This window comes from Sciurus carolinensis, chromosome 16, assembly GCF_902686445.1.
Source record: "Sciurus carolinensis chromosome 16, mSciCar1.2, whole genome shotgun sequence".
Classification (NCBI taxonomy): Eukaryota; Metazoa; Chordata; class Mammalia; order Rodentia; family Sciuridae; genus Sciurus; species Sciurus carolinensis.
In genome coordinates, this window is record NC_062228.1 from 42,804,868 (window position 1) to 42,829,201 (window position 24,334).

At 58.1% G+C, this 24,334-nt stretch overlaps 1 protein-coding gene across 3 annotated transcripts; it reads left to right on the top strand.

The window, feature by feature from the left end:
- The first annotated feature begins 255 nt into the window (after positions 1-255).
- Positions 256-15,851, top strand: Hpn (hepsin). 3 transcript variants are annotated; one of them, XM_047527564.1, is made up of 13 exons: positions 256-436; positions 978-1,047; positions 6,109-6,210; positions 6,292-6,333; positions 10,824-10,953; positions 11,023-11,145; positions 11,248-11,288; positions 11,586-11,751; positions 11,839-12,029; positions 14,610-14,705; positions 14,890-15,032; positions 15,183-15,347; positions 15,521-15,851. In XM_047527564.1, the coding sequence occupies exons 2-13, from the start codon at positions 1,032-1,034 to the stop codon at positions 15,557-15,559; spliced, it is 1,254 nt and encodes a 417-aa protein (XP_047383520.1). In that variant the 5' UTR covers positions 256-436; positions 978-1,031; the 3' UTR covers positions 15,560-15,851. The 3 variants fall into 3 exon arrangements, with proteins under 3 accessions (XP_047383520.1, XP_047383518.1, XP_047383519.1); XM_047527562.1 differs by having other exon boundaries at positions 267-436; positions 14,637-14,705; XM_047527563.1 differs by lacking the exons at positions 256-436; positions 978-1,047 and adding an exon at positions 3,908-3,980.
- The last annotated feature ends 8,483 nt before the right edge of the window (positions 15,852-24,334 follow it).

A 24,334-nucleotide genomic window follows, 5' to 3' on the forward strand; every position in this document is an offset into this window, starting at 1 on the left:
GCAGGGTGGGCTTGGGACAGCCAGGGCTCTCCATCTGGTTCCTTTGGATCTGGGTCGCCGTCCTTGGTCCTCTAACCGCCCCAGCCGGCTCACACGGGCCACCTGCGCCCCGCTGGAAAGGAGTCCAGGCGGGGCTGGGGCTGCCTGGTCCAGCCCCTGTCAGCCGGCCCCTCCAGCCAGGTGGCCTCTGGGGCTGCCAATCCCTCGGCCCGGCCCCGCCCCGCCCCTGCCCCCGCCTCCTGCCCAGCCCCCTCCTCCTCAGGTGAGGCCGCCCGGCCTAGCAGGCCCCACCGCTGCCGCCGCCGCCGCTGCCACCGCCGCCTCTGCTCCCAGGCCGCCCGCTGCGCTGCAGGGCCACCATGCCGCTGCCCAGGCCTGGAGACTGACCCTAAGCCGCACCATCTCGAGGCTCTTCCCCCACCTGCTGGACCCCAGGGTAAGGACCAGGGACCCCAGACTCCGTTCCAATCCTGAGGACACGGGTTGCCTCACCCCTACCCAATCTGATGCCCACCTCCCAATACAGGGGCTCCCGGCGACCCCAAGTGTGGACTGTCTGACTTCTTCCCAAGCACCCAGGAGTTCCAGCCCACGCTCCCTTCAGACTTAGAGATTGGGCCCCAGCTTTCTCCATGTGCAGACTCGGAGTCCAGGCCCCCAAATTCCCGCTTCCCCAGGGCTGGAGATTCAGGCCCCTGGCCCTCTCCTCCCTCAGACCCAGGGGTTCAAGTCCTCATCGTCCTCCCCAGGCTCAGGCCTGGGGGTCCTCAGCCTTGCAAATCCAGGAGTCCGCCTGGCACTGGTCGGATGCTGACCGCATCCTTGAACCCAGCCCAGTCCGAGTCCGTGATCATGGCGTGCTCTGGCCAGGGCCCAGTCCCTCCAGCCTCCCTGGATGAACGCCTGGGACTGGGGGCACCAGGACTGGACTGGGTTGGGCTCCCCCAGGTCCTGCCTCCCTGTTCATCTCCCCACAGGTCCCACCCCGGCCCAGGAGGTCAGCCGGGGAATCATTAACAAGAGGCTGGGACATGGCCCAGAAGGAGGGTGAGTCCCCCTTTCCCTGAGCCACCACTTGGCTCTGCCCGATGCCCTTCTGCTGTGCTCTCTCTTCAACCCTCCCCCCACGGGGAGCCCCCATCTCTGGTCCCCCTCCCAGGCCTATTCCCACCCCCTCCTGCAGCCTCGTCCACCTGATTGACCATTAACTGTGTCCTGTGTATTTGTACCACCCCCTTGGCTTCCTGCTACCTGGGATGACCTTCCTGGCACCTTGCCTCAGTTTCCCCTCACTCCCAGGGATTTCTCAGCTCACCCTGAGCCTGTCCTTTACTGGGGAGGGGGCTGAGGTGGGGACAGGACACTGCTCTTTTGCCGTGGTTAAGGGAGCAGATGTTAAGGTCAAACACACAGGCCTTGCACTTGAATTTGCTCCTGCTACTTATTTGCTGTGTGATCTTGTGCAACTGAATGCATTTCTCTGAGCTTCGGTCCCCCTCCTCCCTCCTCCCCCCGACCCCCGGTCAAGTGTGGATCCAAAACTCCCTCCCTGAGGTCACTGGGAGCGTGAAACACATAAGGCACCGGCCTGGGGGATCAGGATGTACGACATGCCATGAATGACAGCTGTTCTGACAGAGGTTGGCAGACTTAAGAGTCCCAGGGAGTCAGGACCCCCACTGAGTCCACGCTTTCCTCCCACCTCCCGGCTCTGTGGGCAAAAGAGCAGAGGAAGGACTTTGGACTCAGCCCAGATGGATAGAGAGAGAAGAGGAGCAGAGAAGCCACCCTGGGGATGCTGGAGAGAAGCCACCGATGGAGCAGTTGGCATTCAAGGGCTCTAGGCAGCTGGCCTCCCTCTCAGCCTCTTCCACACTTGGGGACCCAGCTGGAAGGGCAGTCTTTTCTCCCAACCCTACCCCAGCTGGGGTTGACCTCTTCTTCCTGGAACCAGCATTCAGTCCTAGACAGCAGCGCTTTCTAGCTGTGTGGCCCTGGGCAAATAGCTTCCCCTGTCTGGGCCTCAGTTTCCTCTGTAAAATGGAGATGGTGATGGTGTGCCTCAGCACGGCGTGAGGAGGCACTGGGCGTACTGGCCGCTGTGACCAGCACAGACCTCTGGCCTCCTTGGGTCTCAGTGTCAGCGTAGATAGCATCTCAGACCCTCAGACCCGAACCATTCCGCTGCGGTTCAGAGTGAACCCAGGTTCCTTGCCACTCTGGAGAAGGTGCCATGCACCCCGACTGTGCAGGTGGACAACAGAGCCTGGCTCCTTTGAGACAGTGTCTCTTCTGGATCTGATGGAAGGGAGCTACCAGGGCTGGGTGAGTGAACCAGGTAGGAAACACACAAAGCACCCAGTGGGCAGAGTGGACGGAGGTGGGTCTGGTGGGGTTGGTGTCCGAGCCTCTTTGGGGCTCCTCTCCTGGTCTGTAAACAGGACGATAGTGGCGGCACCTTCCTTGTTATCAGCGGCAGGGACTTAGGACGTGCCGGACGGGACAGGGCTGCAGTAGAGTGGAATTCCGAGAGCCCTGGCTGCTGCCGAGGCCCCCGGTGCTTGTGCTGTTTTCTTGCTGTTGAATCGTGCCCAAGGCCCTCAGTGCTTCTGGGGACTTGGAATCAGAGGAGCTGACTTCTGAGTTGGGACTCAAAGGATGAGGAGGGATAGGTCGTGTCTGCCAGCAGGGGAAGAGGTGGCTGAAGCTGTGGGTGGCAGACTGCCCGGGCAGCTAGTGCTGGTGTTTCTGGAGGTGACACTGGAAGGAAGCTGGGAGAGAGGTGAGTCGGCAGCCCCAGCTTCTGTCTCCTGTGGTGGAGCCCTGGATTCCTTGGCAGTGCGGGGTCTCCCCACAAGATGGCGCTGGAGGTCATGGTTCCTTTCTCAACTGGTAGTGCGAGTTCTGTGGTTCCAGTGGCTTTTAGGAAGCTCTGTGAGGTGTCTGATGGGGAACCGCACTCTTTCTGGGAGTTTGGGAAACACGTCCAACTCTCGAATCGCTAAAAGTCACACTTATATCCTCCAGGGCAGGACATGTCTGGCTGTGGGCCTTAGCCTCCATCCTGGGGGGCGCTAGGGAGTCATGGATGGTTCTAGGTTAAGAAGGGACAGGTAGGTTCCCTGGGCTTCCCTGTGGAGGGAGACCAGAAGGAAGACAGAACTCAATGGTTGGATGGGGCTCAACTGAGGCAGGACCAAGGGAAGGGAAGGAAGGGTAACAGGAGGGTCACTTAGGAAGCCAGGCTGAGGGAGCTGGCAAACTTTAGGGAGAAAGAAATGTCCTGCAGTCGAGGGACAGTCTTGGGGAGAGGCCTCAGAGTCCTGGGGGGGATCTGTGAGGAAGAACAGATCTAGGGACACCTTGAAGCCAGTATGAGACCTGGCAGGTGAGAAGAGACTAGGAGGCTTCAGGGGAAGACATCTAAGAGGCCGCGATCTGGGACTCAGAGCAAAGTCCAGGGCTGGGGACAGAGAGTGGAAACCGAGGCCACAGAGCAGGTGAGGCGGACGGAGGAGCAGGAGAGATGGGGAGGAGCTCACAGCCATCTTATGAACTTGGGATTTCCGGGGGCGGGCGGAGAGCCTGGGGTGGGGCCTGGTGAGCAGAGACCCTGAGGGGTCAGAGGAACACGGGTGTGTGTGGGGTGTCTCTAAGGAGCCGTCAGTCTCACACGGGAAGTTCAGGTCACGAAAGAGAAGGACACGCAGCTACCGAGAGGGCTTTGAGAGACTCAGATTCAAAGATGTCACCTTTGATGGCAGCAGGACCTTCCTGTGAGAAGCTGGGGGACGTCCCGAGAAACGGAGTGGAGAGTTTCAGGGAGAAGTGGGGGTCAGGGGAGGCCTGCCCGCTGAGCACAGGCCCCTGTTGCTTCCAGGGGTCATGATGTTGAGGGTGCCCTCTCTCACTTGGCAAGAGAATGCTTCTTGTCCCAGCAGATTTACCCAGGAAGGATGTCTGTCACACCAGGGGACCAGGTGAGGACGCATCCTGACCCACCAGAGGGGTCCTGGAGGGGTTCAAGGTCCTGGCGTGGAAGGAGGTGCTTTCTTGTCACCCGAGGAGACACAGGTGGCATTGCTTCCTGTTCCCCAGATGCGCCAGAGCCTCCAGGCTGGGTTCTGCGCAGCCTCGGCCCCTGGCAGGCATATCGGAGCCTGCAGGCTGCCGGAGGCCAGGATGCCCACCCCTGCCTTGGAAGGGAGGATGGTCAGCGGCAGAGCTCAGAGTGGGCACGGCCCTCCCCTCCCCCAAGGCAGGCAGGGTCAACCAGCAGGGCCTGGGCCGGGCCCCCGGTCCCCAGCCCCTCTTGGAGGGATGGAGTGTCCTGATGCCTGGAGGGGAGCCATGGGCTCTCAGATTCTTGAGCCACCCGAACAGTGACTCTCCCAGGAAGGTCCTGGACCACTCCCTGCTCGGATCCGGGTACTGACCTGGCCCTCTGCCCACTAGCCATGCTGCCCCGGACACGGGAGCTCCTGCAGCCCTGGGAACACTCTCAGGCAGCCCCATGGAAGGCCATTAGTGGTCTGTTTTCTTTGGTCCTCCTATAATCTCCAGAGGACAAGTTGGCATTTAATCTCCAGGACCTCTGTTGCACTGGAAATAAATTCCTCTTTCCTCTGGGGCCTCCAGGCCTTCCTGGCTGTCCCCGGCCTTGGTTCCCGCTGCCCTCTCCAAGCTTGTGCCCTTCTGCCACCTCCAGGGCCTGTCTAGCCCTCGAATGCAGTGAGCTTGCTCTTGCCTCTTGGCTTTGCCTGTGCTGTTCCCTCTGCCCATCATGCTGTTCCTTGGTGCCTTTGCATGGCTGCCTTTGCATTCCGGTCCTAGCTGCAGAGGTTCTTCTTAGGGAGCCCCCTCCCCCTTGGGAAGTCCCCCCACCTGCATTATTTTCTTCACAGCCTTTGCCACATCTGGAAATGATCAGGTTCATGTTTACTTGTGGCCAGTCCATATTCCCCCCTCACACGCATGAGAGTGGCATCCTGCCATTCTCTCGTCTATCTGTCTTGACCTCTGCTCCCAGAGCCTAGAACGGTGCCAGGGATACAGAGGATGCTCAGTAAGACAGAAGAGGAATCAAGCTCCATTTTACTGATGAAAACACAGAGGCTCAGAGAGGTGGAGTTGCAAGGTCCACACACTCTGATGATCTGTGAAGCATGTATGGAGCGCTTGCTGTATGCCAGGCCTGGTGGCTCAGTGAGAGGCTTCATGGCTATAGACTTTGGACCTGGCCCCAAGTCTGCCCAGGGTTCAGATCTCAGCTCTCTCTGCCTCTCGCAGGCTGAGTCACGGTGGGCCTGTGAGTCTCTCTGAGCCGTAGGAAAAGTGGGCATCATGACGCGGGACTGATACGCAGGCTGAATAGTTAATTCGTCTAGAACCGTGCTTGACACATGGCGTAAAATGTGTGGTTGGTAAGATTTAAAAGAACTTCAGAGTGTTATTTTTAGAAGTGGATGCAGGTGGATTCCCACTGAACAGACGAGGACACTGGGTCTCAGGGAAACGGCGCCACTGCCTACAAGCCCAGCCGGGAAAGAGTAAGGCTGGCAAATTTCCAAATTTGGGTTCTTAACTTCCAGGGGGCAAATTCAATTTTGGAGCCGGGTCCTGTGAGAGAGGTCTGGTCTCGGGGATGCCCAGGGGCAGAGCCCAAAACTCCCAGGCAACAGGGAAGAGGGGAGACATCAGAGTCCCCACCCCAAGATGCTCCAGGAACCCCAGGACAGTCAGCAGGAGCGAGAGGTCCAAGAACAGTTGGCACAAAGTGACGAAAGAAGTGGCAAAGCTCAGTGTCACCTGGGAGGAGGAGTCCCTTAAGAGCCAGGAAAGGGCCGGGGTAAAGGCAGGGTCATGGCAACCGGCCCAGCCATGGCCCCTGCCCAGCCGGAGCCCTTGGGGAGCTGGACACCTGGTTGTCCACCTGGCTGGGGAGGGACCGCCCTGCCCACTGCTCAGCCCTGGGAAACCCGGCCCAGGGCACAGCAGGCTCGGGCACGATAAGCGAGCCCTGGGGGCGGGGCAGTGCTGGCCCGGTGCCTGGACCCTGCGGCAGTGAGGGCCGGCCTGGCCCTGCCCCCAGCATGGTGTCTGTTGCAGGTGGCCGGACTGTGCCAGGCTGCTCCGGACCCAAGGTGGCAGCTGTCACTGTGGGGACCCTGCTGCTCGTGACTGGCATCGGAGCGGCGTCCTGGGCCATCGGTGAGAGCTGTCCCTGTGCCTTTAACCTCCCCTGGCCCTCAGCCCGCAGCGTGCCTGCCCTCACCTCTACCTTCTCTGCAGTGACCGTTCTACTCAGGAGTGACCAGGAGCCACTGTACCCGGGTGAGTATAGCAGGCTGGGACCCTGTGGGGAGCCCTGGAGGAGACTGTGGGCAGCAGGGAGCCCCGTAAAAGTACTTCTGAATGAACGTACCCATGCACTCGGAAACGCTAATAAGGAGTGCATTTGTACCGAGCGCCAGCTGTGGCACCAGCCACTGTTTTAATAAGTACGTCACTTGTCCAGCCCAGTGTCTTTCAGACTCCAAACCAGTTACCCATTAGCGCATGAGGGAATTAAATTACGAAGTTGGCAACTCCCTTTTTAAAAAGAGATTAGAAAATATCAGAGTGCAGCTCTCCGAGGAAGAAAAAAGTGGTGCTGGTTTTTTGTTTGGGTTTTATTATTCACATACGTGCCATTCCACCACCTCTTCCCGCAGCCCCCTGAGGGGGTTATTCTCCCCAGTTTGTAGATGGGGAAACTGAGGCTCAGCCACCTAGTTTGCACCAGATCACGGAGCTCCCTTGGGCTGCGCTGCGTCGCACAGGTGTGTTCCGTGCCCTGGGGCACGGTGGGGACTCAGTGACTCCTTCCTGCTCTCCTGGGAGGTGGGAGAACCAGGTTCGCCAGGCTACTATTTGCCCATTTCTCAGATGTGGAAAATGAGGACCAGAGAGGACGCACAGCTGGTAAATGACCAGGCCAGGAGTGGCTCACCCTCACCTGATGCAGATGGGTCTGCAGGTCACGGGGTGAAGGGCCACAGCACTGAACAGATGCAGGAACGAACTGTGGGGCGAGGAGTGAATCCACCCTGATGCCAACTTCAGGCCACCCTCCTGTGACCCCAGGGCAGCAGAAAGAAAGGGGAACTTGCCTGGGGAGGTGTCTTTTCACATCCCGGGCCTCCTCGAGTTCCTTAAAGGATTCAGTTCACACCAAGAGCAACGCCGGAGTTCCAGGTACAAAAAGCCACTTAGGTGACACACTCCTGGCGAGCACTTAGGTGACATGCTCCTGGTGAGCACTTACGTAGCATCTCCTGGTGAGCACTTAGGTGGCACGCTCCTGGCAAGCACTTAGTGACGTCTGTCCGTGCCAGGTGCAGGCCTCACGCTTGAAGGAATTTTCTCTCAGTCCTCCCAAGTGCCCACGTTTATATGGAACCAACTGCACAGAAAGGTCAAGGGACCTACCCCAGGTCACAGAGCTAGTAGGTGGCAGGGCTGCCCCTTGCACCCAGGCAGCCTGGGTGGCTGCTGTGTGTCACTCCCACCCTCTATTGTATGTCAAGGAACTGCCGAATTCGTTGCCATGGTAAAGGGTAACATGCCAGGTCCCGACCGCACCTTTGCCCAACAAGCCCGTGGCGTGGGAGCTGTCTTGGGCCCAGCGTTTGCATGGGGTGTGGGAAACTGGGGCCCAGCCAGGTGAGCCGACTTGCCCGAGACCACCGTGGACCAGGTAGCAGAGCAGCGAGGTCGGGCCCTTGAGGAAAGCCCCCTGGGGTCGCAGGGTGAGGTCCCCACCCACACGGGCTCACGGGCTCCTGGGACGTGGGCCTCAGTCCACCCCACCTCGCCCGGCCTCCGGCACTCTCTGGGCTCCAGCCTGTGGGGGCTCCCCTGCTCCCTGACGCCCACTTCCTGCCACCCCCGGGGGCCTCCCCGTGCTCACACCTGGCACACAGTAGGCACTCAGGACACCTTTGCTTAATAAATAAGCACAAGGACAAGTCACGGAGATGGGCTAGGCTGTCCTGGGTCTTCAGCGGGAGAGTCACCGGCCGCCACCCAGACCTGGCTCTGGCCAGTGTGCCCTTGCCCTTCGGTTGTACTTGGGTGTGTCTAAGGCCCTGGGAAATTACAAAACAAACAAACAAACAACACAAGGACCCTCCACCATAGCCCTACCTGGTTTTCTGGGATGTTCACCCAGACCACGTAGGAGGCACACCAGGTGACCCGGAGCATGCTTTTGGCCTTGCTTAAAATAACATAAACAAGAAGAAAGCTTTTAAAAGTGAGAAAGTGGCTTTAAAAATAACCCGAAGAGGCTTTTGGTATTCTCGTCCCCTCCCCCACGTCCCACACCTCCTGCGACACACATCCGGAAAGTCATTCCTTTTTCTAAAGCCCCACACTTGCTGGAAATTTCTGGAACAGTTAGGAGTCATTTAAAAGTAAGACTCCGCCTCCACTCCGCCGCCCCTGCCTCGCTGTCCCCAACTCTGTTCTGGTCTTGGAGCTCTGGAGTGGCGGGCACCACCCAGAGGAGAGGGGCGGGAGGCCATGATCACACCAGACCAGCCAGGAAGCTTCTCGGTGCTGGCCGTGGGCGAGGGCAGCCAGGGCAGGGACAGGCCTGGTCCACACGGAGCAGGGAGGGCGAGGGTCGGTGTGCCTGGGGTTCAAATCCCGGCTTCTCAGCTGTGTGTCCCCGGGCACGTGTAGCCCTCCTCGGCTCAGTGCCCTGACCTGTGGGATGGGCACAGGCATGGTCACTAGGCTGGCCTGGTTTCACCTCCTGTCGTTGTTTCTCACTGGCTCGGTGATGTTGGGTACCGCAGCTCACCTCTCTCAGCCTCGGCTTCTCCATCTGGAAAATGGGGGTGATCTTTGTGGCTGTAAGGCCGTGGTTGATGTGGGGCAGGGAGAGTGTGTGGCCAGGCACACAGTAGGTCCTCAGCAGGGCAGGGTGCTTGTGGAAAGCCCTGCCTCCCCTGGTCTAGGCCGGGCGTGGGTGTGGGCTCACCAGGCTCCTCTTAGAGGAAGGCCAGACTGGGTCTCCTAGAAGGTGCCATCAGGCTGTCCCGGAGGCTCCCGAGAGCATGCAGAGGCTCACAGCTGGTCCTGTCACAAACCTGTGCCCTCCGCGGCCGGTCCCCACCTCTGCTGATGAGCGGCTCTACCCTTCCGGTGGCTCAGGGCGAACGAACACCTGTGGGCTTGTCCTTGACCACTCTCCTGCCTCCCCATTCGCGAGTGAATCCCAAAGCAGGCTCTGTCCAATCCACCTGCAAAACCTGTCCAGCCCCGAACTCTTCCCCAGTCCACTGCGCCCGCCCTGGCCCAGCCCCACGCCCCTGCGCCAGGCGTGTCCCCACCTGCAGTCGGAGGAGCCTGCGCCCAGGCCAGGGCCCTCTAGCTCCAAGTGGCCCTGCTCCTGGCCCCATCCGTCTCCTGCTGCCCCTGCCCCGCCTGCACCCGCCCGGGGCTCTCTGGCTTGCGGTTCCCTTGGCCTGATTTGCTGTTTCCTTGTCTCTCTCTCTCACCTCCCTCAGATCTTTAGATGCCACCTTCTCGGCAAAGCTGTTCCTGCCCACCTAGTGAAATGCACCACCTCACCCCCGCCCTGTCCCCTCCTGCCAGCTTCCTTTGTCTCCGTGACCCTTCTTCTGTTGTGACACATGACATATTTTCCTTCTTTGTCCTGTTTATTATCTCTGCCCCCTACTGGGCCTTGAGCACCACCAGGGCAAGGGTTTTTATCTGATTTGTCCGAGGCCTAAAATAGATCCTGGCACGTACAGAGCGTTGGGTAAACAGAAAGGAAGACGCCTGAGGACGTGACCCCACTTAGGTGTTATCAGGGGTCCCCTGACTGCATGGGGTGGGGCAGATCGATGGACCCCTGGGGACCTCAGTGCTCAGCACAGACTGCCCTCCCTGCAGCCCAGAACTGAACAACCTCCCCAGAGCTTGCTCCAGCCTTCCTGTGTCGCTCAGCGGTGCCTTGGGTCAGGGCTTCTGGTGACGTGTTGGTTGGGCCACTTTTCCATTCCTGTATCTCCAGATTTGGTGGCTTGGTGATGGCGCAGGTTGGGCCACTTTTCCATTCCTGTATCTCCAGACTTGGTGGCTTGGTGATGGCAGAGCCCAGTGTGCTGTCTCTGGGTCATCCTTGTGTCCCAGCATCACTGGGCATGGAGCACGTGTCTGGTTAAGGCCTGTGGAGTGAATGCACATTGCCTGGATGGAGAATTAGGCGCGTTAGCCTTCAAGGCTCTGACAAGTCCCGCAGAAGACACGACTGTTCTTTTCATCTTTTTTAAACCATTGGATAGTTATTTAAATGTTTTATGAATTTGGTGTATCAAGCAAGGGTCTTCGCACTGTAAAAGACAAAATGAAATAGTAAATTGGCTAAAGAAAAGGGAAATTGTTAACTCACCTGATTCTGGAGGTTCTTCGGGGCCTTTAAAAATGTTACCAGAAATCTCTCAGCTTTCCTCCACATGAGCTTATCTTTTGCCTCGTGGGGGCAAAGGAGGCCCTTAACATCTGTAGCCACTTTGGAAAACCAGGGACTTTGCTTGAAAGGCTGTCCCTCTTCCTGAATGCTCAGGTTTCAGTAGCCAGCTTAGGAGTCCCAGGGCCCCGGCCACCCGCGCCCCAGCCTCTGGCCCTTCAGCCGCCCTGGGCATGCTCATGGGCCCTGTGGGGCTGGGGCTGGAACCCCATGACCAAACAGGCCGGGGGCTGCGTCCAGGGAGGCGTGTCAGGAGCGCGACCCTGGGACCCAGGCGGCCGGCCCTGTCGCCCTGCAGTGCAGGCCAGCCCTGTGGACGCCCGGCTCACCGTGTTTGACCAGACGGAGGGGACCTGGCGGCTGCTGTGCTCCTCGCGTTCCAACGCCAGGGTGGCGGGGCTCGGCTGCGAGGAGATGGGCTTCCTCAGGTAGCGGGAGCCCCGGGCGGGGTGTGCGGGCGGGGCGGGAGGAGCAGGCCTGACCACTGCCCTGCCCAGGGCGCTGGCCCACTCCGAGCTGGACGTGCGGACGGCGGGCGCCAACGGCACGTCGGGCTTCTTCTGCGTGGACGAGGGCAGGCTGCCGCAGGCCCGGAGGCTGCTGGATGTCCTCTCTGTCTGGTGAGGAGGGCAGCGGCTGGGGGAGGCCGGGCCCTCGGCCTCGCGATCCTCAGGTCCGCCCTGACCGGCGTCGTGTTGTGCTTCTGTGTCTCCGTCCCACAGTGACTGTCCCAGGGGCCGTTTTCTGGCCACCGTCTGCCAAGGTGAGACCCTGAAGCTCATGACTGTCTGCGTCAGCTTGTCTCCGTGGCCCCACAGACTCCCCAGGGCAGGGATCTGGCCCTCTAGGTCCCCCCAGGGTGGGACCCTCTCCCCTCAACCGTCCAGGGTGCGGCCACGTCCCTCCGACTGCCCAGGGCGGGGCTCTGTCCACCAGGGCGGGTCTGCCTGTCCTCAGACTCCCCAGTGTGGGCGGTGGGCTCTCAGGTCCCCAGGGCCAGACCCCTGTTGGGGGAGCCGGTTCCCGTCTCACGCTGCCGCCCCGACTGCTCCTCCCACAGACTGTGGCCGCAGGAAGCTGCCCGTGGACCGCATCGTGGGCGGCCGGGACACCAGCCTGGGCAGGTGGCCCTGGCAAGTCAGTCTGCGCTACGATGGCGCGCACCTCTGTGGTGGGTCCCTGCTCTCCGGGGACTGGGTGTTGACGGCTGCCCACTGCTTCCCAGAGTGAGTGCCCCCCACAGCACCCACCGGGGGAGAGGCCCCGAGGCCGCACCCGGCCGGCCACCACCCTTCCCTCCCGTTTCCTGGCAGGAGGAACCGCGTCCTGTCTCGATGGCGAGTGTTCGCGGGTGCGGTGGCCCAGGCCTCGCCCCAGGGCCTGCAGCTGGGGGTGCAGGCTGTGGTCTACCACGGGGGCTATCTGCCTTTCCGAGACCCCAACAGTGAGGAGAACAGCAATGACATCGCCCTGGTCCATCTCTCCAGTCCCCTGCCCCTCACAGGTACATCTGGGGGCAGCTGAGCCTTGACTTGGGGTCTCCAGAGACAGAACAGAGGCGGGGACAGGAGCAGGGGAGAGTGACTTCGTGACCCAGGTGTTGGTGGGGATCAGGGGATGAGCCTCACCTCTGGGCGACGGGGGCAGCCACTTGCGAAGACTCTGGAAGTTCCTAGAAAAGTGGAGAGTTGAGCGTCGCCCGAGTTCCGTGCCTGGGGCAGGTGCCCAGGGGGCGCGGCCGCACACGCTCACACCAGCATGATTCGCAGAAGCCCACAGAGGGAAACAACCCACACGTGTCATCTGACGGACGGATAAACACGACAGGGTGCGGCCCTGCGGTGGACAGACCTCTCGCCATAAAAAGGAAAAAAATTACTGATTCACACCGCGGCGAGGAGGCGCTGGGGAGCCAGTTGTGCATGAGCCCGTCCCTACGAAGGGCCCAGAAGAGGCAGATCCGTAGAGATCAGAGTGGGTTAGGGGTTGCCAGGGCCGGGCGGGGGGAATCTGGGGCCGGGAGGATCGGCGAAGGATCCCAGGCTTCCTTGGGGGTGAGGAAGTGTTCTGAAGTCCATGGCGGTCACGGGTGCGCATCTGTGAATGCGCTCTAAGCCATGGACTTGCACCCGCCAAGTGGGCAGTCAGTGCGGCCTGTGAGCCCTAGCTCACTGGTGCGGCTGCCTCAGACAGTGCAGTGAAATATAAGATTTAAGAATGCATGAACGGTCAGGGAAAGGACAGCGAGGAGTCCTTCCTTTTACAGTTCTCTGGAGTGTTTTCTTGTCTCTGTGAGAAAGACTCACTCATTCACCTCCCTGGATTAAGAACAGGCCTCTGGCCAGGTGTGGTGGCACATGCCTGTAAATCCTGGCGACTCTGGAGGCTGAGGCAGGAGGATCGCAGGTTCAAAGCTAGCCTCAGTAACTTAATGAGGCCCTGAGCAACTTAGCAAGATCTGGTCTCAAAATGAAATATAAGAAAGGGATGGGGATGTGACTCAGTGGCTAAGCACCCCTGGGTTCAATCCCTGGTACCAAAAAAAAAAAAAAAAAAACAACAACAAAAAAACAGACCTCAGGTTCCAGCTTTCTCAGGAGCCTAAAGACAGCTGTGTGCCACCTAAGATCATTTTGGTCAAGGGTGGACTGTACACAGGACAGTGGATCTGTGAGATCGTAGCCTCAAGCATCTTAGTTTGCATTAGCGACATTCTGTGTTCTTTGCACGTGACAAAGTCACCTGAGGATGAAGTGGACCCCTCGTTACACGATGCCTGGCTGTAAAGCGATGGATAACCCCGATGGCGACGAGCATCCACACTGACCTAGGCTCCATCCTCAGCACGTGTGCAAACTCACCCGTTCCTCTGGCCGGAGGAGCGTCTCACAGAGCTGTTTCCCACCTGTGGATGGCCCCAGGCCGGGCCGGCAAACCCAGAGAAGAGCGCAGGCTCCGGGCACGGCAGTCCGCAGGGAACGCAGGCTGGGCCGCCAGGGAGTTCAGTCGCGTTCGCGGTCCGCTCGGCGCTTACCTTCGTGGTTATTTTCTTTTTCGTGATCTATGAGCCTCGTTTTTCATTTAAGGGAGGGATACCCATTTTTTCTTCCACTCTTCTTGGCGAAAAGAGTGGGGGAGTTTAAATACTGAAATGAGGTGTCTGTGAGGACGCAGGGGAGGGGGTGGGAGCAGCTGGGTTTGAGGGGACACGGGGCTTTGGGGACAGATGCGGGTACTTACCAACTCTGGGATCTGGGGCACCATACTGTGCCGGTTTCCTCATCTATAAAACAACTTCTTAGGGTTGGCGAGGTGATCGAAAGGGTTAATGTGAGCAAAGAGCTTCGGGAGTTACCTGCACACAGCAAACACTCCATAAATGTTAGCAGTCATTGCTGCTCTTGCCACTGACTACTGGGACTAGTCACGCGTGTACTTGCTGTTTCCAGGCATGCTGCTCAGTGCTTCAGCAAATTTTCGCTGCAACTCCTGGTGGGAAGTGATTATTATTTTGATTTTACAGCCGAGACCTCTGAGGCTCAGGCAGGAAAAGTCACCAAGCAGGCAAGAGTCAGTCAGGGCTGCCAGGACAGCTTGTGTAGATTGTGCACTGCACAAGGGCACCACATCTCAGGGGCGGGGGGCATTCATGGCGTAGACCTGTGCATTCATCATTTTGACGGGTGGAAGTTAAGCATCTCGACACAGGATTCTTCACAAAGGCACCCTTTGGGCTGGGGGTAGCGCCATGGTCATGGTTAATAACACAGGCTTAGAAACTGGGCCGAGCTAGGTTCAGATTCTGACTCTGCCATTGATTCATTGTGAAACTTTGGTCAAGTGCCTTGGCCTGGCTTCCCTCCTCTGGGGTAAAGTGACCCTACCTCTTGGGGCTGATGGGAGATTAAAGGAAGTGAGCACCTAGCAGGTTGGGAGCTCTCATGGATGGCGGGTCACTGTGGATGCTGCAGATGGTCAGAGGAAGGGTCTGTGTGTGGGGGGACATGGAGGCAGCTGAACAGGTCTGTGCTGGGCTGGGCAGGCCAGGCCGGCAGGGGCTGGACCCGTGTGGCCTCTCTCACAGAATACATCCAGCCCGTGTGTCTCCCAGCCGCTGACCAGGCCCTGGTGGACGGCAAGATCTGCACCGTGACCGGCTGGGGCAACACGCAGTACTACGGTGAGTCCTGCCCTGTGCCGGGGACACTGTCACCAGGGAGACTGAGCCGGTGGGGCGGGCAGTCTGGTTGGCTGGATGACTCCAGGCCCTGGTGTGCGGGGACCCTGGGGGTCATGGGGTGGGTGCCCCGCGGGAGGGGGTGCGCCTTCCCTCAGCTCTGGCCAGCCGTGCCCACACCCCCCAGGCCAGCAGGCGGGGGTACTCCAGGAGGCCCGCGTCCCCATAATCAGCAATGAAGTCTGCAACGGCCCCGACTTCTACGGGAACCAGATCAAGCCCAAGATGTTCTGTGCTGGCTACCCCGAGGGTGGCATTGACGCCTGCCAGGTGAGGGACTGTGCGGGGGCAGCCCCTGGCCCCCGCCGCCCGCCCCAGGGATGGAGACACAGGCGGTGGGCACTGGGGCTCCCGGCCTCAGCACGAGGGCCTCCTGGCCGGGACTCCTGGCCTGCAACCGGCTTGCCCTTCCCTCACCAGGGTGACAGCGGTGGTCCCTTCGTGTGCGAGGACAGCATCTCTCGGACGCCACGTTGGCGGCTCTGTGGCATCGTGAGCTGGGGCACTGGCTGCGCCCTGGCCCAGAAGCCGGGCGTCTACACCAAAGTCAGCGACTTCCGGGAGTGGATCTTCCAGGCCATAAAGGTGAGGCGGCCCGCGGGGACTCCACGGGAGGCCGAGGGGAGGCCAAACTTCGGGGGAACTGCAGCCGGGCACCTAGAAGAGGCGGGCGTACCCAGCCTTCTGGGATGGGAGACGACTCGTGGGATGTGGGGAGAGCCTCTCAGACCTCAGAGGCGCCCGGCTGCTCTCCCCAGACTCACTCCGAGGCCAGCGGCATGGTGACCCAGCTCTGACCACGGCGGCTCCTGGCCGCACAGCTGTCCAGGGCCCAAGGTCGGGTGGCTTCTGCCCCACGTGGCAGGGTCCTGCTGAGCCCAGGATGGAACGCTTTTCCTCTGGGACCCAGTCCACAGGCCCGAGGACACCTCCTCCACGGTCCTGCCTTCACCGTGGGGGCCACTCTGCCTGGGTCCACCGAGCCTCACCCTCCCGCCCGTGTAAATATTGTCCTGCCCTCTGGGGACTCCTGTCTGGATGCCCCTGACGACAGGATGCTGTTTAAATAATAAAGATGGTTTTGATTAATGTGGTCTCTGAGTTTGCAAGTATCGGCAGCAATGAGGACATTTTGGGTGAGGGAAGAGAGGAATCAGGGCCTGGCGCTCATCAGGCAGGGAGTGCGATGCCCCGGTTCCCTCCAAATTGAGATTGTCTTTCAGACACAGCGGCACCCACCTATAATGCCAGGGACTTGGGAGGCTGAGGCAGGAGGATTGCCAATTCAAGGCCAGCCTCAATGACTTAGGGAGACCCTATGTCAAAATAAAATAAAAATAGGTCCTGGGATGTAGCTCAGTGGTAGAGCGCTTGCCGAGCATGCTCAGGGCCCCAAATTCAATCCCTGATATGGCAAAAAGGAGAGAAGATTTTGACCAGTTCACTTAAATGTAAATACCCTGGGGGCATTCTGACTTCAGGTACTGCTGGATCCAGTTGCTCTCAGATCTACTTTAATTGGATCAGCTTCATTTCCAAGCAGCCTTCCCTACAGAGACAGAGACCTCCTTATAAACTCCAGACTTACATGCCACTGACACTTTGTGGCTCTACTTGGAAGAAATGCTTCTTTCCCAATAACTCCAGCAAAACAAAAAGTCCCAGTGAGGCCCAGGTCTCATTGGACAGATTCGGGTGGTATGTTCGTCTCTCATCGAATCACTGTGCACCTGATGCAGGGGTGGGGCTGGGGGAGGCTGAGCGTGGGAAATTCTCCAAGGGGAAATGAAGAGATGTTTCCAGGAAAAGTGGACATCAATGCCCAGCGAGCAAAAACACACCTACCTTGGACCAACACAAAACAGGGTCCTATAGGAGGGAGGTGGGGTGCCGGGCCTTGTGGTTACGGCCTGAAGCCCTGGTCTCTTCATCCATCTGGGCTGGGGTCAGATCCCGCCTTTACTTGGAATGGGACAACCCTGCCCCACTTTGAGCACATGATATTCTCTCTCTCTCTCAAACACACACACACAATCAACCCCCACCACTTCTCTGGAGCATCTGCAGATCTTTGTAGTGGCCCAGATGGCCACCAGGGGGCGCTGCTGCCCGTACATGGTGAGACGACTAGAGTTGCTAAAACCCAGCAGAAATAATGCATCCACTGGGTGCCTATTTCTCATGACTTTAAAAAATAAAAATTATAAGTCATCACCCATCAACCTCAAGCTCCCAGGAAACTTCCTAAAGTATAAATGGACCCAAGAAATGTCCTCGGAGGGACGACCAGAACCTCCGTTTGGGAAATGCTCCAGCCAGCCAGCCCTGATCCCCAAGCCTCAGAGAGGTTGGTTCCCAGCATGGCTTTGCCTGTGGAGTCTCCCAGCCCTGTATCTCAGCTCACAGAGCCCGCACACCATCTTTCCAAACGATTTCACGTCGCTGCACTGTCCCAGCCATGGTATTCGGAGTGTGACTTGAGATTTGACTTGCACATTGGTTTGTTAGAAATGTATAGAGTTAGAGATGACCGAAATTTTTCAGCTGAAAAATGTGCTGTACATGAAGTCTGGGGACTCTGGGGCCCTGTGACCCACACTGGGGTGGTGATCTAAACAGATATATCTATGTCCTAGTTGTATCTAGGAGTGGGGAGTGGTACTAGTATCTAGTAGTTGGGGGAGTGGGTCTGAGCAGTAGAGGGAACTGAAGAAGAGGTCATGGACCTGCCCTGGTGGACCTGAGGGGATGTGGCCCTATTCTAGGGGATTTGACAGAAAGTGGGGCATGTATTAGTCTGTTTTCCATTGCTATAACAAAATACCCAAGATGAGGTATTTTATAAAGAAAAGAAGGTTATTTAGCTCACAGTTTTGGAGCTGAAAGTCCAAGTTTGGGCAACCCCATCAATGTAGGCTCTGGTGAGGTCCTCATGATGGATGGCATCACAATGGCAGGAAAAGATCACAGGATGAGATGGTAAGACCAGGAAGGGGCCAGTCTCGTTCTTTTTATAATAACCACTCTGGGGTCTCATGAGAGCTTCTTAATCTCTTCCTAGGGCGCCACCCCCATGACCTAACCCTCTTAAAGGTTTCACCACCTCTTAATCCTGCCATCTTGGGAACCAAGTTTCTGAAACGTGAATCTCCAGGGGATGAGCCATAGCCAAACTAGAGCAGGGCATTAAAAGCCAACAGGCAGTGTGTGGCAGAATAGAAGCCCAGGGCCAATCTGGGTCCCGCCAGCATTACTTTCTCGGAGCAGAGTGGGAAGTGGGAAGGCGGGCGGGGACTCCCTAAGGCCCACTCACTAGTTTTCTTTGTACGCCAGGAGTCAGTGGGCCTCAGTTCTCCTCTGGCTCCCACCAACCTTGCCACCCATCCCAAGGAGCCCAGAAAACATGAAAATAATTATAATGACAACCTCAAGTTTGCTTTAAGGTTCTGCTGGGTTCCCGGACTTCAAAAGGCTGGATTTTAAAACTCTTGCTTCTGTGTCGTGCCGTGCCTCCTGAGTCAGGTGTGTTGATCCATCTACAGAAGGAGCGTAGCCACACCGGGCCGCAAACAAGGCCTGGCAATCATATTTGGCCTTTATATCTGACTATCCTCCTTACAAATACAGAGAAGGCTTCTGGGTATAGCTTGAAATGGAAAGCCCCGTATGTGGTTGGTTCAGGTTGCAGTTGAGCCGAAGGAGAAATGTGTAGTTACTCTCCCGTAATGGTTATTTAACAGTGGAAACGCTGCATGATTAACCGTGGTTGTCAAGGCCAGTAATTTTATATTCAGAAATAACCGTTTTGAATGTTCAGATAGTAGTGTAAGTAGGGCAATGGATTTCAGTTTCTGCATGAGAGGTAATGCTCTGTCAATTATTCAGTTCTTAAATGAGCTGTTGCTCTGGCTCTATTACAGCAAAACAAACCACCCCAAACCTAGCGGTGCAAAGTCACAACCATTGTATCACACTCATGGACTCCATGACGCAGTGTTGGACAGGGAGTGGAAGGGACAGCTTATCTCTGCTCCATGATACTAGGGTCCTCAGTAGGAAACCTAAAGGAAGGAGTCACTTGGTGAACAGGGACTGGACCCTGGACTGTGGAGGCTTCTTTACTCATAAATCTGGTGCCTGGGCTAGAATGGCTAAGAGGCTGGAGTCCACTGGGACTCCCAGCTCTTTGTCTGTCCAAGTGATTTGGGCTTCCTGCTACTATGGCTGCCTGAGGACCTATGGACTTCTCACAAGGCAACCCAGGGCTCGAGAGCAAACCTCTGCATTTTACATCTTCTTCACTGTCACAAACCTTCCCAGACTCTAGGGTAGGGGTGAAGACTCCACTTTTCAGTAAGCGACACATCAAAAAATTCAGGGTCATTTCTTAGAACTGCCATGGGAGCTGACAGACTAGAGAAGCCAGTTGATAGCTGACAAAACAGAGAAATAACAGAGAAATAACTAAAGGATCAGCCTGAAACAATTTGCCTATCAAAGTTGCAGATAAGAAAATGATATTCTTTATAAAGGAAGCCCGTCTTGGGTATTTTGTCATAGCAATGGAAAACACACTGATACATGCCCAGCTTAATAAGACACTGTCCCATTTATTTGCACATTTCAGAGTTTCCTTCTGTGTGTGATGGGAATGTTCAGCTTTGGGCAGATCTTGATTTTAGCACTTAGTCACAACCACAGTATCTATTTGTGTCCCATGCATAATAATTTTCACATTAACAAACATGCCCTTGAGAATTTTTGAGCACCTTTTGTGTACCAGGCACTGTACTGGGAGCTTTCTGTATGTTACTTCAGTATCTCCTCAAATCCAGATGTTTGAAGGTGGCTATTTTAATTTTGCTATTTATTCATTCACTCATGCAATTAATATTCATCAAGCACCTATTATGCACCAGGCACCGTCCTGAGTGGTGGTGTTTTATCTTGATCGCCTCTTTCCCCTTCTCTTCCTTCTCGTATTTCGCACCTCGACTCTGACAGCGACATTCACACAACTGTGGACTTCCTATGGTAGTGGCAGATACACGTTTCCAATATGGATCCAAACGTAAAATTTAAAAGCACATTTAAAAGCACGAATGCTAAGAAGATAATAACCATAGAAACTGTCCTCCCGGGCTCTCCTGGGTTCCTGCACCCAGGTGCGCCGCAATCCGGAGGAGGGGACAGTGGGGCTCAGCCTCCCTCGGGGGCTTCGTCATCTGTCCCAGGTGCAGCCGGGCGCAGAGCTGAGCCTGGGCCTGTGAGGAGAACTCTGCTGAGGGTGCCGCCACCCCCTGCCACGTGCCCTCCGGCCAGCTGGAGAAGGCTGACCCCCAGGTCTTCAGACACGAAACTGAACCCAAGGCTTTCCCTGCATGGGCAGGAAGGGAGGGCCCTGCGGGGTCGCGACAGGGCCAGAGGGATCCCACAAATAGCCTGGCCTGGGTGCGCCTCCATCCCGCTCCTTGTGGCCCTATGCGGGGCCGGCTTGGGCTGGGGAGCTGGAACAGTGCCCCTGGGATATCTGCTTTGAGGACCGCGTCCCCATCGCCTACTTGTGCGCGTCTTCTGCCAGGAGAGCCTCCGCCAATCTCCACAGGTGCGCAGTCCTGAGCCCCCTCCTGTGCCCCGCTCACCCCTCCAGGTGAATCTCCTTCTGCCTCTGAGGGTGCCCAGCGCCAGGTCCCGGGTGGCCTGTCCCCCTTCGTCTCCCCGGGTGCCCCTCTTGGTCTCCCCTCTGCACACGCTCATCCTGTTCCAGGAGTCTGTGAAGGAATCTTGAAGCTGCCGGAGGGAGACCCAGCAGGGCCCCGGGAAAAGGGGCGCTGGCGACGTCAGTCTCCCACCATCCCCTTGGCCAAGCGATGCCTCGATGCTCCCACGTGGCTGGAGCCCCGCCTGGCGCTGGGTTAGGGTTAGGGTTAGGGTTAGGGTAGATGGAGGGGGGACCCCACAAAGGCTGCCATCGAGTCTTCAGGAGGGGTGACCAGAGGGCACGGCTGGTCTATCCTGAATCATCTCCCCAGGTGGCCTCAACAGCAGTCAGCAGAGGGATCACTGTACCAGCCCTGTGGGCATGCCCGGTTCCGGCCTCTGCATGGACACCTTCGGGGTCCCTCTGGCTGTGCCTACAGTGTGAGGTGGTGGGGACCCTGCCCCAGACCCAGTGGCTCCTGGGTCCAAGTCCACAGAGACCCCAGCCTCTCCTCTGGGACCAGGGAGTTACGGTCCCAGCCTTAGATCCTCCTCAGACCCAGGTGACGAACCCCAGTCCCCTCCGTCCTCAAACCCTAGACCTGGCCCAGCCGGCCCCTCTCCCTCTGCTGCTCAGTTCCTGCCCCTTGGAGCGCCTTCCTGGAACTGCGGTGCCTGCAGCCTCCGGTGCCACCGTGGCAGGGAGGCCCGTCCAGTGCTGGCCTGAGGCTGCCGGGTGGGCCAGCAGGCCCAGGCCCGTCCCACGCTGCCAGGCCCTCGCAGAGCCTCCTGTCACCCGCCCAAGGCCACCTGCACCCACTGTCAGCTGCACTCCAGTCCTGCCACTTCATCCTGGTCCTGCTTCCTGGGGTCCACGTGGAGGGGGAGCCAGGCAGGGGGACCCCAGTGCCCAAGGCCCCGAGGAGCAGGCGAGACCGGAAGGCCTAACAAGGGGGGCTGGGGGCGGGGCCAGAGGAGTGGGTGGGGCCAGGGAGTGGGCGGGGCCAGAGGAGTGGCGGGGGGCAGGCACACTAAGATGAGTGGACGGAGGAGCCAGTGACAGACGGACAGACAGCAGGCAGAGAGACGGACAAGGTGACAGATCGCCAGGCAGACGGTCAGGAAGACGTGCAGAAGGGCAAGCAGACTCATCTGGGATGAGCGGACAGGTGGTGAGGCAGAAGGCAGGGAGGGAGAGGGACAGGTGGACAAATGGCAGGCAGATGGCAAACCACGCGGCGGACTGGCCAAGGCAAACAGATGGCCACAGGCCGACGAAACCACCCAGGGTCACATCAATGCATCACCTCTGTCCCCAGCTCTGGGTCCTGCTCTCAAGTACAGGACGCCAGTCATCAGCAGCCTCGCTGTCCAAGGCCATGTCCCTCCCCAAGCCCCCTGGCCTTCTCCTTCCAACACTCCTGAGTAGCTCACCTGGTGCCCTCAGGTGACCGAACACACTTGGCCAGTGTCATTCTCGAGATCATGAACTTGACTGGACTGGACAGGCCATCTCGACAACCCCTGGTACCCTCACTGGCTGTTTCCCGGTGACCCGTTCCCACCTTCACTCCCCATCCCCTGCTGCGGTCTGCGCTCCTGCCTGGCTCAGGGCTGCCCGTCAGGTCACGGGACCTCTGGCAGTTCCTCCTGCTCCACCTTCCTCCCCGTCACTGCCCCTCCAGGTGTGGCCCTCTGACCAGCAGCAGCACCCGGAGCCTGTGGAAGCCGCATTCCAGGGCATTCCAGGGTCCAGCCTGGGGCAGCGTGGTGGCCTGGCAGACTGAGTTGCCCAGCCCTCCCGGGGACTGGGTGCGGATCTGAGTCCACACCACCGTTTGCCCTTTTCTGGTGGATTCTTCACACCCTTTCCAACAGGTTGTGATTTGTCCCATCTTAAAACGCCCTCAAGCCCTCTGGCTATTATTGCCCATTTCTCAGACACCCGATGTGGCCAAAGCCCACAGGAGTCATTATCGGTTCCCTCCCTCCAGGTCCTCCCTTCTCATTCCCTTTCAAGTCCTCTTCAGCCCAGGTTATGTCACCTTCCTTCCTTCCTTCCTTCCTTCCTTCCTTCCTTCCTTCCTTCCTTCCTTCCTTCCTTCCTTCCTTCCTTCCTTCCTTCCTTCCTTCCTTCCTTCCTTCCTTCCTTCCTTCCTTCCTTCCTTCCTTCCTTCCTTCCTTCCTTCCTTCCTTCCTTCCTTCCTTCCTTCCTTCCTTCCTTCCTTCCTTCCTTCCTTCCTTCCTTCCTTCCTTCCTTCCTTCCTTCCTTCCTTCCTTCCTTCCTTCCTTCCTTCCTTCCTTCCTTCCTTCCTTCCTTCCTTCCTTCCTTCCTTCCTTCCTTCCTTCCTTCCTTCCTTCCTTCCTTCCTTCCTTCCTTCCTTCCTTCCTTCCTTCCTTCCTTCCTTCCTTTTGGTACTGGGGATTGAACCCAGGAGTGCTTGACTGCTGAGCCCCACCTCCAGCCCTTTTTATTTTGAGACAGGTTCTTGCTAAATTGCTTAGGCTTCCCTAAATTGCTGAGGCTGGCTTTGAACTTGGGATCCTCCTTCCTCAGCCTCCGAAGTTGCTGGGATGACAGGCCAGCCCACCAGAACCTTTCTTCATGAGGTCCCCCACCCAGCAGTCCATCCTCAGTCCCCATCCTGCTGGGTCAGCTGTGGATTCTGACGCAGATCTGTCCCTCCCTCCTCCCTGAAACGCCTTCCTCCACTCCCATCTCCCCTTGCCCTGACCACCTGAGTGCCTGGGCCAGCCCACTCTCCACGCCCCCTTCCCTCGCCCTGGGGCACCTCAGGTGGGTTTTCGGCTGTGCCTGGGCCATCAGCTTCCTGCAGCCCTCAGGAGCGTCACCACACTGGGGCCTGGTCCTCCCCTTGCTCCCGATGCATGTCTTGCTATCCCACATCCTAAGATGAGCGCACAGAGGGTTCAGTGACAGATGGGCAGACGGAAAGAACAACAGGCCATCAGGTGGAGGGACAGGAGGATAGGAGGCTCCCCTCGCCCACCTGAACCCATGCCAGGGCCCCCTGACCCCAGCACAGTCTCCTGTCCCTGCAGGTGGCTGGGAATCCATGTGCTCTGCCCATCTCCAACCCTGAGGCTGGACCTGATGTCCACTCAGGGGACACAGCCACATGCCTGGCCATGGACACAGGCCTTGAACTGTGGATGTAAGATGGGCATCTGGAACAGATGGCACCAGGGGCCTGTGTGACCTGAGGCCTTGACCCCTCTGGGAACACCCCAGATGGAACCGGGGTTGTTCCAAGAGGCTGGCAGGAGGCAAGGTCCTGTGGCTCAGGATGGCCGCACTGCCTGGCCCACCTAAAGGGCAGGTATGTGAGCCCAAAGCCTGTGGGCAGCTCTTAGATCTGAATGACTCTTTTGTAGTCTGTACCTGGACACTCACTGTGGTCCCGTTGTGGATAGGTGTGTCCAGGAGCTGTGTGTGGCCAATGGGAGGCTGTCTGTCCTGTGGGGCACTGGCCACCTTTGCATGGGCCTGTCAAGCTGCTGACATTCCTGTGGGCACCTGGCGTGGTCCTGGTTGAGGTGAGCTGGAGGAATGGAGGTAGCCAAAAGATCAATGAGAGCTGGATCCAAGACCACTACACACAGTTGCACAGGTTGTGAACTGCACAAAAATATCTAGCCCTACTTTGGGGTCTGACAGCCCTGGAGGAGGTGGATTTGGGAAGAAGACAGCTCTGGGGTTCTGGGGCCATGGTCCCAATCTAGGGGGGCAGTGGTCTTGATGCTGATCTCCCTCTCTCCCTCTGTCTCCTTGCTCCAGATCCACCCTGACCTGAAAACAGGCACTGGGAGGCACAAGCTGACACCGGCAGGGCCCGCTGTCCACATGAGGA